Raw genomic sequence first — 15,000 nt, 5'->3', positions numbered from 1 at the left:
TCAAAATATATTTTGATTTATTAAAGCTAATACAGAACAGTATAATTAAATCAAATTAAATAATAATTACGTATAGTAGATCATAGTCTGGTCTCACTATGCTGTGACGTCACTCGGGTATATATACCATTTTTCTATCAAGAAATCAAGAATGGAACTTTTCTTTTTTTGTCTATGATACAGGGCACCATGTCCCAGAAAATCAAAAGACAAAAAAATACAATAATATTAAAATAAAACAGAACAAAATATAATAAAAAATTGTCTCCTATACAAGGCATCATGAATCAGAATAAATAAATAAATAAATAAATAAATAAATAAATAAATAAAACAAAAATGGAATAAAATAATAAATACATTTTCTATTTGTTAAGTAAATTTGTTTTAGCAGAAATTGTCTTCCACAAAAGGCATCATGGCTCAGAATAAATAAATAAATAAATAAATAAATAAATAAATAAATAAATAAATAAATAAATAAAAGCAAAAACTAATTTAATTCGTCAATTAAATTTGTTTTAGCAGAAATGGTCGACGCATCATGGCTCAGAATAAATAAACTAAAAAATAAATAAACTAAAAAATAAATAAGGAAATAAATAAATAAATAAATAAATAAATAAATAAATAAATAAATAAATAAATAAATAAATAAATAAATAAAATAAAATAATCAAAATATATTTTGATTTATTAAAGCTAATACAGAACAGTATAATTAAATCAAATTAAATAATAATTACGTATAGTAGACCATAGTCTGGTCTCACTATGCTGTGACGTCACTCGGGTATGACGTCACGCCCCGGTGACAGCCTGACGCATGCGCAGCGCCGCCCCCCCGGGGTCACCGCAGAGGCTGCTGGGAACAGGAAGTGTCCAACATGGCGCTGGACGGGAGGATGATGTCCACGTCCTCGGCTCTGTCTCTGTCCTCCTTCCAGCCCGCCGCCGGGGACTTCTACCCCCGGAAGCTCGGCCCCAAGCCGGACGTGGTCCCGTCCGGGGTGACGGAGAGGAAGCCGGAGAAACCGGACATGGTGACGGTGGACGTGCTCGGCGGCCAGGAGACAGGTTTGTTATGCTAACAGGCTAACAGCTAGCAGCTAACAGGCTAGCAGCTAACAACACGTAGCATAGAGTCTAACAGCTGATCAGGTCCACTGAGAGAGAGAGAGAGAGAAGAGGGAAGGACGCAAAGGGAAGGAAAGAAGGATGGAGGAAAGAAGGAAGGAAAGAAGAGAGGAGGAAAAGGAGAAAGAATGGAAAGGAGAGAGAAAGGAAGGAGGATGGAGGAAAGAAGGAAGGAAAGAAGAGAGGAGGAAAAGGAGAAAGAATGGAAAGGAGAGAGAAAGGAAGGAGGATGGAGGAAAGAAGGAAGGAAAGAAGAGAGGAGGAAAAGGAGAAAGAATGGAAAGGAGAGAGAAAGGAAGGAGGATGGAGGAAAGAAGGAAGGAAAGAAGAGAGGAGGAAAAGGAGAAAGAATGGAAAGGAGAGAGAAAGGAAGGAGGATGGAGGAAAGAAGGAAGGAAAGAAGAGAGGAGGAAAAGGAGAAAGAATGGAAAGGAGAGAGAAAGGAAGGAGGATGGAGGAAAGAAAGGGGAGGAGAAAAAAGAGAGGAAAAAATAAAGAAGGAAGGAGGGAGAAAAGGAGGGAGGCAGGAAGGAAAGAGGGCAGAAAGGAAAGAGGAAGGAAAGAAAGAAAGGAGGGAAGGAAAGGGGGGGCGAGGGAAGGGAAGGAGGAAGGAGGATAGAGGAAGGAATGGAAGCGGGAGGGATGAAAGAAGGAAGGAAGGAGGAAAGGAAAGAAGAGAGAAAGTAAAGGAGATAGCGGAAGGAGGAAAGAAGGGAAGGAGGGAGGAAAGGAAGGAAAGAAAGAAAGGAGGATAAGGAAGGAAGGAGGATAGAGGAGGAAGGAAAGAAGGAAGGAAGGAGGAAAGAAGAGAGGAAGGCAGGAGGAGGGAGGAAAGAAGGAAGGAAGGAGGAAAGAAGAGAGGAAGGCAGGAGGAAGGAAAGAAGAGAGAAAGGAAAGGAGATGGCGGAAGGAGGAAAGAAAAGAAGGGAACGAGCGAGGAAAGGAAAGGAAAGGAAGGAAAGAAAGAAGGATGGAGGAAGGAAAGAAGAGAGGAGGAAAAGGAGAAAGAATGGAAAGGAGAGAGAAAGGAAGGAGGATGGAGGAAAGAAAGGGGAGGAGGAGAAGAAAGGAAGGAAAAAATAAAGAAGGAAGGAGGGAGAAAAGGAGGGAGGCAGGAAGGAAAGAGAAAGAAAGAAAGGAGGGAAGGAAAGGGGGGCGAGGGAAGGGAAGAAGGAAGGAGGATAGAGGAAGGAATGGAAGCGGGAGGGATGAAAGAAGGAAGGAAGGAGGAAAGGAGAGGAAATCAGGAGGAAGGAAAGAAGAGAGAAAGGAAAGGAGATGGCAGAAGGAGGAAAGAAAAGAAGGGAAGGAGCGAGGAAAGGAAAGGAAGGAAAGAAAGAAGGATGGAGGAAGGAAAGAAGAGAGGAGGAAAAGGAGAAAGAATGGAAAGGAGAGAGGAAGGAAGGAGGATGGAGGAAAGAAAGGGGAGGAGAAAAAAGAGAGGAAAAAATAAAGAAGGAAGGAGGGAGAAAAGGAGGGAGGCAGGAAGGAAAGAGGGCAGAAAGGAAAGAGGAAGGAAAGAAAGAAAGAAAGAAAGGAGGGACGGAAAGGGGGGGCAAGGAAAGGGAAGGGAAGGAGGATAGAGGAAGGAATGGAAGCGGGAGGGATGAAAGAAGGAAGGAAGGAGGAAAGGAGAGGAAATCAGGAGGAAGGAAAGAAGAGAGAAAGGAAAGGAGATGGCGGAAGGAGGAAAGAAAAGAAGGGAAGGAGCGAGGAAAGGAAGGAAAGAAAGAAGGATGGAGGAAGGAAAGAAGAGAGGAGGAAAAGGAGAAAGAATGGAAAGGAGAGAGAAAGGAAGGAGGATGGAGGAAAGAAAGGGGAGGAGGAGAAGAAAGGAAGGAAAAAATAAAGAAGGAAAGAGGGCAGAAAGGAAAGGAGATGGCGGAAGGAGGAAAGAAAAGAAGGGAAGGAGCGAGGAAAGGAAAGAAAGAAAGGAGGGGCGAGGGAAGGAAAGAAGGAAGTAAGGAGGAAAGAAGGAATAGTCAAAACAGATTGGGTCAGTTTGACCCGGAAGGACGGCAGGAGGGTTAACGGTTAACGGGCAGTTTAACGGACCGGTTACTGTCCGTTATTATTTATTATTTATATTATTTACCGTCTGTAGCTAAACTAACTGTTAGCTAGCAGCAGTTTAACCCTCTGAACCCAAACAAGCTGATCCAGGGAGGTTTCTTTTATTTTTTAAACTCTTTTTCCTTTTTCCTCTCTGTGTCCTTGTGTTTCTCTGTAATATATCAGATGTATAGGAATCTATGAGTCCTGCATCATGGCTGGAAGTGGGAACAACTCCAACAGGTCTTAGTGCACAATAACACAGTTAGAACGACAGAAAATCAGGAAAAAAAGAAGAAATACATGGCTTATAAACTATTTTTAAAGATTGGAATAAAATGGGACCATATATAAACTAGGGCTGGGTGATAAGGACCAAAAGTCATATCATATGAAATATTAAATTAAGGTTATTAAAGCTTTAACTGGCTGTTTCTCACGTTAACGGAGCCTCTAACGGTCTGAAACAGTCTGAACTCCAACAAGATGTTTTACTCTCTGTGTTCTTGTTTTTCACTGAAATAAATTAAATCTCTATAAATCTATAAGTCCTGCACAATCATGGCTACAAGTGGGAACAAGTGAAACAGGTCTTAGTGCAGAATAACACAGTTAGAATGACAGAAAATCAGGAAAAAAGAAGAAATACATGGCTGAGTAATTGTTTTTAAAAAATTGAAATAAAATGGGATTTATATATAAACTAGGGCTGGGTGATAAGGACCAAAAGTCATATCCTGATATATTTATATGCTGAATATGGATACACGATATATATTCTGATGTTTTTATCTCAAAATGTTCAGTCAAAGTCAAATCTGACATGTCACAAGTAGTTTTATTGATTTATTTAAGGGAACATAAATACTGTAGAACAACAGGAGAACCTTTTTAAAATCAAAGCTCCTTAAAATTCACATTTAAATAAAAAAAAATCTTAAATAAAATGACATGCGACCCCCAATTTAACATGCATGTTGTCAGCTTTTCTTTGCAGCCATCGCTCCATTTCTCCAGCATCAGTTAATGCTAGCTGTTAGCTGCTAGCTGCTAGCAAACTGCAGCTGCGGTGAAGAAACAACGCGCCAGTTTTTTTTCTTTTTGTTTGTTTATTTTCCGCTGTTCTCACTGAACAGAATCTCACAGTTCAGATCAGACAAACTCAGTTGATACGACAGATTTTGGACAAATAATGAAGCAGACAACAACTAAAACATCTCCCTGTCTGAAATGATGTCATTTAATATTCATTTTGTGCATTTATATTTTTTTCTAAATGATTTGGCGACCCCCAGAAATCATCTCACGACCCCAAATGGGGACGGGACCCCCAGGTTGGGAATAGCTGCTGTAGAGTAACTATTGTTTGTCCTCAGTTTATAAACAAATAGACAGAGACAGAGACAATAAAAAGACACAATCTGGACAAAATGCATAACAAAATCATGAAAACAGACAAAACTATGAACAGATGAAGAATGAAAAGAGCCTTAAAATGAGGGTTAAACTGGACCAAACACAGAAACATGAAGTCTTTTTTAGAGAGTCCACTAACTGTCATGTTGCTGTTCTCAGTGTTGTTGTTGTTGTTGTTGTTGTCTCATGTTTACTCTGGTGTCTGTTTCCCTCCACAGACGTCCAGCTGCACAGAAAGAAACACGAACACGACACGTACGTCCTGGTGAGTGTTGATCAGTAAAACTCTCAGCAGCGCCGCGTCTCCTCGTCTCTACTGGTTAAAGTGTTGCAGCGACTCTTTGATTTGTTTAGTTATTAGTAATTAATTAGTCAGCAAAGAGCAAACTGAAACAGGCTGAAACTAACACGTCAGACTACTCAACATGCATTAATGTCATTAAGACCGTCTGGTTTTTGTGCAAAAATGAGGCTTTTTTTGACAAGTAGAAGCTTTAAAGTTTATTCAAAGTCTTTAGATTGAGATGCAGTAAAGTTATTTGTTAAGTCCACAGAGACTTAATGAGGCTCTTTAGAAGAAAAGTTGATGATACAAGTTTTAGTTTCCCACTTGAATCGAAAGTTATTTCCAGGCTTCTTTTTTTGTGTGTGTGTGGTAATTTTAGGTGTTTTTGGTAATTTTATGTATTTTTTTTGTAATTTTGTGTCTTTTTGGTGATTTAGTGTCGTTTTTTTGGTAATTTTATGTATTTATTTGGTAATTTTGTGCCTTTTTTTGGTAATTTTGTCTCATTTTAGAATTTTTTCCATCTCTCTTTTTGGTATTTTTTTTGTCTCTTATTGGAAATCTTGTCTCTCTTTTGGTAATTTATGTCTGTTTTTTGGTAATTTTGTGTCTTTTTTACGTCAGTTTGTGTTTTTGTCTCTTTTGACGATTTTTTTAATCACCTTTTGGTAATTCTGTATCTTATTTTTGAGATTTTTCTGTCTTATTTGGTAAATTTGTGTCTTTATTTGTCATTTTACATCCTTTCTTTGGTAAGATTCTGCAAAACCTTGAGTTAGTTTGACGACTTTCTTGCCGTATTCAACACTTTGAAACAACCAGTGTGTTTTATATGAAGAAGCTTTTAGGTGTTTGAATCCCTCATGAACATAATAATCATCTGCAGATCTGTTAGATTGATGTTTCATCTTCCCAAAGAGTTTTAAAGTTGTTCTGCAGGATCAGAATCAGTAACTGTGACTCACCACATGGTGGCAGTGCAGCTCACACTTTACTAGCACAGACTTTATCTGAATCTAAATATCAGTTCTGACCTGTTAACAGCATTCATTTATCCTCTGAACACTGTTTATTCCTCACATGAAGTCTCATCATCTGTTCTCATGTTATCACTCTCTTTTGGTAACTTTTTATCTTTGTGTTGTTTCATTTCCAGGGCACCATTCACCCGTTCAGGAAGACTCACAGATCCGTCTTTGGGAAACTGCAGCAGGAGTTCAGACTGGTGACGTCAGACAGACGAGTGAGAAAATTAACTTTATTCCTTTTAACTTCCTCTTGTGTTGGTCTCCAGCCACCCGGTTTAGCTTTTAAATGCATAAAACACTTTAGTTTATTGCATCAAGGCTTTTTGACTCTGTCAGGAACTTCTATTTAAACAAAATAAATCTATTTCACTAGATTATAAAATGCCCTGGGGAAAATAATAATGTTTGTGTTGTTTGGGTCAGTTATAATAAACGTTTATAAAACAATATTTAAACACAATGTCAGCTCAATAAGACAACAGACCACTGACAGCCAGCTCCTCTCCAACCCTCTGAGCTTCAGTCAGGGGCTCAACAAACAAACAAACAAACAAACAAACAAACAAAGACGACATGTCCAGATCTGTAAGCGATGCACCAGACTAATTAGTTTCAGGGTTGTTGGCGTGCAGAGACACATCTCCAGTTAGCAACATGCTAAAATGAGAAGAAGATTTACAAAAAGCAAAGTTCTGGATCATTTCTTTAGTGATGATGAGGCAGAGACACAGAGCAGCAACATGAGGCCCGGGGGCCACATACGGCCCTCACCCTCACCTGAAGTGGCCCTCAGTGCAACTACATGCATTTGAGCATGAAATATTAAAAGTGCAGTGTAAAAATGCACAAAATTGATTCTTGTAATTAATGTTGGTCTGCTGTTCTTGCACTGAAAAAAAATAAATCACAGTAAGTGGTTATTTTTTATTAGCTTCAAACCTTTTGTATTCCTATTTATAATGTTAAACATGCATTAGAGCATGAAATATGTTAAGTTACTGCACTGAAAACAAATAGACACAAAATAAACAAATGGACACAAAATTACCAAAAAAGACTCGAAATGAACAAAAAAAACACAAAATTACCAAAAAAGACTCAAAATGAACAAAAAAGACACAAAATGAACAAAAAAAACACAAAATTACCAAAAAAGACTCAAAATGAACAAAAAAGACACAAAATGACCAGAAAAGACACAAAATGACCAAAAAAAAAGACATAAAAAGACACACACGGCAAAAAAAATCCCTTTTAATCTGAATAAAAGTGCAGTGTAAAAATGCACAAAATGACTTCTTGTAATTAATGTTGGTCTGAAAAAAAGAAAGAAATCACAGTAAGTGGTTATTTTTTATTAGCTTCAAACCTTTTGTATTCCAATTTATACTGTTAAACATGCATTAGAGCATGAAATATGTTAAGTTACTGCACTGTAAAGATATTTAAAATGTCAGTTTCATCATATCTGGTTAGTGATGCTCCTATATGTGGCCCTGTGGTAGTGGACATGATGAACTGAGGCCCCTGCAGCATTAAGGTGCCCATCCCTGGTCTAAAGCAGTAGTTCTCGACCTTTTTGAGTCGCGACCCCCAATTTAACATGCATGTTGTCCGTGACCCCAAAAAAGAAACAAAATGACCAAAAAAAGTCAACAAAATTACAAAAAAAGACACAAATTGACCACAAAATGATCAAAAGAGACACAAAATGACCAAAAAAGACAAAATGATCAAAGAAAGAAAAAATGACCAAAAAAAGACACAAATTGACCAAAAAAGACACAAAATGACCAAAAAAGACACAAAATGACAAAAAAAAGGAAACAAAATTACCAAAAAAGACACAAATTGAGCACAAAATGATCGAAAAAAGACACAAAATTACCTAAAAAGACACAAAATGACCAAAAAAAGGAAACAAAATGACCAAAAAAGACACAAATTGAGCACAAAATGATCGAAAAAAGACACAAAATGACCTTAAAAGACACAAAATGACCAAAAAAGACACAAATTGAGCACAAAATGATCGAAAAAAGACACAAAATGACCTTAAAAGACACAAAATGACCAAAAAAAGGAAACAAAATGACCAAAAAAGACACAAATTGAGCACAAAATGATCGAAAAAAGACACAAATTGAGCACAAAATGATCGAAAAAAGACACAAAATGACCTAAAAAGACACAAAATGAACAAAAAAAGACATTAACACATGAACACTTTAACACAGTGGAGACAGAGCTGACTTCCAAAATGATTTGGCGACCCCCAGAAATCATCTCGAGACCCCAATTGGGGTCCCGACCCCAAGGTTGAGAACAGCTGTTCTAAAGCACAGACTGTATGTGAATAATGGAGGTGGTGGCGCCACCTGTTGGTCTGACATGGAGCTCATGGTTCCCCTGGTCTCCTCCTGGTTTCTCCTCCTGGTTTCTCCTCCTGGTTTCTCCTCCTGGTCTCCTCCTGGTTTCTCCTCCTGGTTTCTCCTCCTGGTTGGTTGTTGTCTGGAGAATCCTGACCTGATAATCTCATTGTGCTGTAAGCTGGTTACGTTGTGTCTCATCCAGAGTCAAACCCAAACACCTCCAGCATCCACTAATCCTGTTTCCTCAGCAGGTCACCATGTTCCACAGCAGACACAGACCAGCCTGCTGCTCCTCACAGATACAACTACACTTTCTCTACTTTCTCTGGTTCATCTGCTCTGATCTGAGGAGCTTTCATCTAAGCCTCTTATTTTGCTGTTTTTAAATATGGATTGGGAAAATAAAATAACAAAAAAAAACCCCCGTAAAATTACCACACAAAAAAAAACGCAGAAAAATGAACAAAAAAAGTTGTAATATTACCAAGAAACGACACAAAATGAAAAAAAAAAGACATAAAATGCTAAAAATACACAAAATTAACAAAAACCGTTCCCTCCCCATATTGTCCATATTGAAGTATTGTCATGTTTCCAGCCTCTCCTGTCCTCTCCTCTCTGCTCTGTGTAAACAGCATCTTCTGGTGTTTTTCTTGTGATTCATACTTTTTTCCTGGTAATTTATACTTTTTTTTCTGACAATTTATACTTTTTTCCTGGTAATTCAAATTTTTTCTGGTAATTTATATTATTTTTCTGTCAATTTATACAATTTTTCTGTCAATTTATACAATTTTTCTGTCAATTTATACTTTTTTTCTGGTAATTTATACTATTTTTCTGTCAATTTATACTTTTTTCCTGGTAATTCTATTTTTTTCTGGTAATTTATACTATTTTTATGTCAATTTATACTATTTTTCTGTCAATTTATACTTTTTTTCTGTCAATTTATACTTTTTTCCTGGTAATTCTAATTTTTTCTGGTAATTTATACTATTTTTCTGTCAATTTATACTTTTTTTCTGGTAATTTATACTATTTTTCTGTCAATTTATACTTTTTCCTGGTAATTCTACTTTTTTTCTGGTAATTTATACTATTTTTCTATCAATTTATACCTTTTTCTGGTAATGTATACTTTTTTTCTGTCAATTTATACTTTTTTCTAGTAATTTATACTTTTTTTCTGAAGGCAGATTAACTGTTTTCCTTCCAGTAAAACTTTAATGTTCCCCACCTCTACTAATAAACCTTTCCAACCTAAATCTGCTATAATCTTCCTAATAAACACACAGTGATTGTTCCACCTCAGCAGGAAGAACAACAGCAGCAGTTTGTCCTCATTTCCTGCACAAAATAACATGTTTAGTTCAAATGCTCCCAGTGATTTCTTTCTCTAAAATTAGAGAACATGAAAAAAAAAAAAAGTAGTGCGTCACAACCAAACAGGCCAGATGTAGAGAGTCTGAAGGTAAAAACACACAGAGCTGATAATGACCCAGACCATCAGACATGATTGTTCCTGTGTGTGTGTGTGTGTGTGTGTGTGTGTGTGTGTTATTGGTCTATAATCCAGTTTGAGGCCAGGCCGGCGGGGGTCCTGGTCCCCCGTAGAGCCGAGGATTGGATTACACGGTGTCCAACACGGCTTAGAGACCAAACATAGTTCAGAGCGGAGAAAGTTGAGATGTTCTTCCTCAGAGCCTCGTCATCATCACGCCTCTGGTTTCCTCCAGAAGAAAAAACATCTGATTTTAGTTCCAGTTTGACCCAAAAAACAGAGTTTACAGATGGAAGATAGATGATTTATACCAAAAATATCAGTATCAAACATCTGTAGTCAACGTTTAAACGTCTTAAAATGTTTGATAAAGTGAGCTTTTTTAAACACACCTCACAGTTTTCTCACGTCAGAATTTTAGGGCTGCATCTTCCAATTTTTGTAGCTTTCTGAAACTAATATTGGGACACGCCCACTTCATCTGTCAGCTGTGGAGAGGAGAAAGTTTGTAGGATTGTAGCCGTTTACACAGAGCTGAGAGGAGAGGACAGGAGAGGCTGGAAACAGGACAATACTTCAATGTGTGGAGAAAACTCCACAGCAAAATCTTTTTGATATATTTTACATATGTTTTTGGTATATTTACAATTTTTTAAATATTTTAACATCTTTTTTTAAGTTTTGCATCATTTTTTTAATTTTTTTTTATCACAAAGTGAAAGAAAAAGACATTTTCAGAGCAGCAGTGAGAATTATTCTCCATGTCTGATGTACAGTACATGTTTATGGTGATAGCAGCAGAATGTCCTGAAACAGAATCAGAGACATCAGAGACATTAGAGGGTCCTCAGAGTAAAGACGTCAGACGACCAGGAGTCCTCTCCTTTCTGCTCGAGTTGTAAAACTCCTCTCTCCACGTTAACACACCGCCACCACGTTCATTCATTATGTAAGGAGGTTTATTCTGAGAGGAGAACACGGTCGCCCTGGAGACCGTCTGCTGATGGCGGCTGTGAACGAGTCAGTTCAGAGAGTCACAACTCTTTAAAGTGAACGATGGGAGCCGACTCTTTCTGGTGGTGCAAAGATCAGTGAAAGTCTAGAAGAAGAAGCATCTGGATGCTTTTTGACTCTTGTGACAACATGAAAGCAGAGTCGAACCGGCTCCACTAATAACTGACACATTAGAGCAGCTGTTCTCAACCTTGGGGTCGGGACCCCAGTTGGGGTCGCGAGATGATTTCTGGGGGTCGCCAAATCATTTAGGAAGTCAGCTCTGTCTCCACTGTGTTAAAGTGTTCATGTGTTTTAGTCTTTTTGGTCATTTTGTGTCTTTTTTGGGTCATTTTGTGTCTTTTTTTAGTAATTTTGTTTCTTTTTTGGGTGATCTGAACTGTGCATGTGAGATTGTGTTCAGTGAGCGGGGGTCGCGGACAACATGCATGTTAAATTGGGGGTCGCGACTCAAAAAGGTTGAGAACTACTGCTTACTTAATCCAGTACCTGGTGACTGAGGCGCTGTACGGCGCTGTAAATTTTCTATCTTTTTTGGAAATTTACGTTATTTTTTGTGGTAATTTCGCAATTTTTTGTTCATTTTGTTTCTTTGGAAAATTACATCTTTTTTGGTCATTTTTAAACTTTTCTTGGTAATTTTGGGGAAATTTTGTGCTGTTTTTGGTAATTTTACGTCTTGGTTTAGTTATTTTGTTTCTCTTTTTGGTAATTTCTGGAAATTTTGTATCTTTTTTTGGAAATTTACATCTTTTTTTTGTAATTTTGCAACTTTTCTTGGTAATTTTGTGTCTTTTTCGGAAATATTGTCAGTCACAAATACTCACAGAGAATCTGTTTACACAGAGCAGAGAGGAGAGGACAGGAGAGGCTGTTTACACAGAGCAGAGAGGAGAGGACAGGAGAGGCTGTTTACACAGAGCTGAGAGGAGAGGACAGGAGAGGCTGTTTACACAGAGCTGAGAGGAGAGGACAGGAGAGGCTGTTTACACAGAGCTGAGAGGAGAGGACAGGAGAGGCTGTTTACACAGAGCAGAGAGGAGAGGACAGGAGAGGCTGTTTACACAGAGCTGAGAGGAGAGGACAGGAGAGGCTGTTTACACAGAGCTGAGAGGAGAGGACAGGAGAGGCTGTTTACACAGAGCTGAGAGGAGAGGACAGGAGAGGCTGTTTACACAGAGCAGAGAGGAGAGGACAGGAGAGGCTGTTTACACAGAGCAGAGAGGAGAGGACAGGAGAGGCTGTTTCAGAGGCTGAAATGAGTCAGGCCTCTGCTCACCACGATGACACACGTTTCCCCGGCGCTGCCTGATGATGCGGCGGCGCTCTGCAGTGATGTAATCAGGCGAGGGGGGAGGGGGGGGGGGGGGGGGGTACCTGGTGACTGAGGCGCTGTACGGCGCTGCAGCTCTGTCACTCCAATGTCACATGTAACCTCAATATGCCGGCACGCCGTCCAGCCCGAGGACAGCCGGCGCCGCCGCCCACCGCCAGGCGGGGGCAGCAGAGCGCCACGGACCACCCGCCCTCACCTCCGGGCTCTGAGGCGGAGGACGGGGGGGGGGGAGGGGGATGTTTTGGGCCAAGTGCTGTCTCTGTGTTTGCACACACAGACACACACACACACACACACACACACACACACACACACACACACACACACTGAGGGTCTCCCATGCCTGTCGCTGGCTAGTGCTGTCACCAGACGCCCCAGCGCTGTCATAACACAGAACACCACAGTAATTGTAGATTTCACAGCACTCGGCGCTCCACCACGGCGTATGAGTCCAACAGGAAGTGACAGGCCAGGACACACACACACACACACACACACACACACACACACACGTTCCCTTGTTCCACTTCTTGTCTCTCTCTCCTCTGACACACTCTCTCTTTCTGCTCAGAGGGCGAGTTAAGACTTTTTTATTTCATTTTTTTATTTTATGTTCATTGAAAATTCTGCTGAGTTTCCGTCGGGGCGGAGGGAGCGACAGCAGCAGTGGTGAATGGGCTCCCAACTAGTGCTTCTAATATTTATACAAACACCTCAACTAATAACTAATTTATCTAATATTTATACAAACACCTCAACAACCTGTTTAAAAAAACTAAGTTACTTAAAAAAGACACAAAATGACCAAAAAAAGACACAAAATGACTAAAAAAAGACACAAAATGACTAAAAAAAGACACAAAATGACTAAAGAAAAGACACAAAATGACTAAAGAAGACACAAAATGACCAAAAAAAGACACGAAATGACCAAAAAAAGACACAAAATGACTAAAGAAAAGACACAAAATGACCAAAAAAAGACACGAAATGACCAAAAAAAGACACAAAATGACCAAAAAAAGACACGAAATGACCAAAAAAAGACACAAAATGACCAAAAAAAGACACATTTTTTTAGAAACAGACACAAAATTACAAAAAAAGACAAAAAAATAATATTACTTCTTTGGTATTTTTATGTCATTTTTTCAATTTTGTGTCCTTTTTGGGTATTTTTGTGTCTTTTTTTGGTACTTTTATGTCTTTTTTTTACATTTTTGTGTCCTTTTTTTTTTGTGCAATTTCGTGTCCTTATTTTGGTATTTTTATGTATTTTTTTGGTAATGTTGTGTTTTTTGGTATTTGTTTGTCTTTTTCTGGTAATTTTGTGTCTTTTTTTGGTATTTGTCTGTCTTTTTTTTTTTTACATTTTCGTGTCCTTTTTTGGTATTTTTATATTGATCTTATAAATCCTCTTCAGGAGTCGTTTGTGGTGAACTGAGACCGCCAGTTCACATCCTGTTCCCTCCCAATAATCAATCTTGGGTTCTCCGAACCTTAACCACATACTGGAGTTATATCACATGCAGGGGTCATGTGTGAATGAAAGCAGGGACTCAAACCTGCTGCAGCTGCAACAAGAACTCAGATATGGTCACCATATGGTCCAGAACAGGGCTGGAAAAATAAAATGCTCTTTCTTTCGTCCATGATTTTGGTTATCATGAATAAAACCATGTTAAATGTCTAGATATCAGCTCTAAAATTAAACTCTTATCAGATATTTTTGTTGTTATCATTATATTTGTCCAAACAAATGTACATTTAGTTGTATCAGACATCAAGATGAACAAGTAACTGAAGAAAACCAGGGTCTAATATTTTTTTCCTTGACTGCATATGTGTTGAAATAAATAAAAAAGTAAAAAATAATAAAGAAAATATGCAGATAGAGCTGCTAATGGATATAATAGTAGCAGCTCTGGTTATGCAAAAGCACCAGAGACACTTCCCACAATGCATCATGTCCTGACCAGGGTTTCCCCGGCTGCTGGACTCTGGCAGGTGACCAGCCGCCGTCTGATCTCCGTCCAAACCGATAAAAACCGTCTGGGAGCCGCCGGACGCCGCGGAGCGAGCTCCCCGACCCCGCGACCCGGCCGGGGATTTGGGTTGAATGGTCCGGCTGAACGAGTCACCAGAGTCTGAATCAGTTCATGACGGAAACAGCAGCTCAGGGGAAGGTCACTTTGAGAGGAAACGGGCTGGGAAACAACATCTGCTGCACCAGATCACCATTAAAACATTACAATTCATTTATCACAACCAAAAATAACCAAAACAGCGTCATGACTGAAGAGGCCAATATTATTAACCCTTTAAAAGAATACTCCCTACCTGCATTATACATATAAATCTGTTTTATTTCAAGTCCTACCACGAAAAAAGGCCAAATAAAACATTTTAGTGTCTTCCAAAATAACCCATTTAACTATTAAATAGAGCTAAATTAATCACAGCATTGATGCATCAACTGGCGAGCTAAATGACCATAAGTCACATGCTGGCCCACAGATGCATGCTGGGTAGTGTCGCGAGAAAAACAGCTGAAAGTTCTCCTCTAACAGAAAGTATTTCAGTCCAACCCGTAGCTCCGATCATTGATCCGACTTCACTTTGAGCATCCTCAGTTCTTCACTTTGAGCATCCTCAGTTCTTCACTTTGAGCATCCTCAGTTCTTCACTTTGAGCATCCTCAGTTCTTCACTTTGAGCATCCTCAGTTCTTCACTTTGAGCATCCTCAGTTCTTCACTCTGAGCATCCTCAGTTCTTCACTTTGAGCATCCTCAGTTCTTCACTTTGAGCATCCTCAGTTCTTCACTTTGAGCATCCTCAGTTCTTCACTTTGAGC

The 15,000-nt window shown here is 39.0% G+C and overlaps 1 protein-coding gene across 1 annotated transcript in view; it reads left to right on the top strand.

The window, feature by feature from the left end:
* Positions 1-879: 879 nt before the first annotated feature.
* Positions 880-15,000, top strand: part of slc30a6 (solute carrier family 30 member 6) — a 44,580-nt gene continuing 30,459 nt past the window's right edge. Inside the window, exons 1-3 of the mRNA XM_059358997.1 lie at positions 880-1,077; positions 4,824-4,870; positions 6,048-6,134. Coding sequence (XP_059214980.1) covers positions 888-1,077; positions 4,824-4,870; positions 6,048-6,134 — 324 coding nt within the window. The 5' untranslated portion in view covers positions 880-887. The remainder of the gene's footprint in view (positions 1,078-4,823; positions 4,871-6,047; positions 6,135-15,000) is intronic.

The sequence above is a fragment of the Centropristis striata genome, chromosome 20, assembly GCF_030273125.1.
Source record: "Centropristis striata isolate RG_2023a ecotype Rhode Island chromosome 20, C.striata_1.0, whole genome shotgun sequence".
NCBI lineage: Eukaryota > Metazoa > Chordata > Actinopteri > Perciformes > Serranidae > Centropristis > Centropristis striata.
Note: the sequence above shows the minus strand (reverse complement) of the source record. Positions and strands in the feature narration are given on the sequence as shown.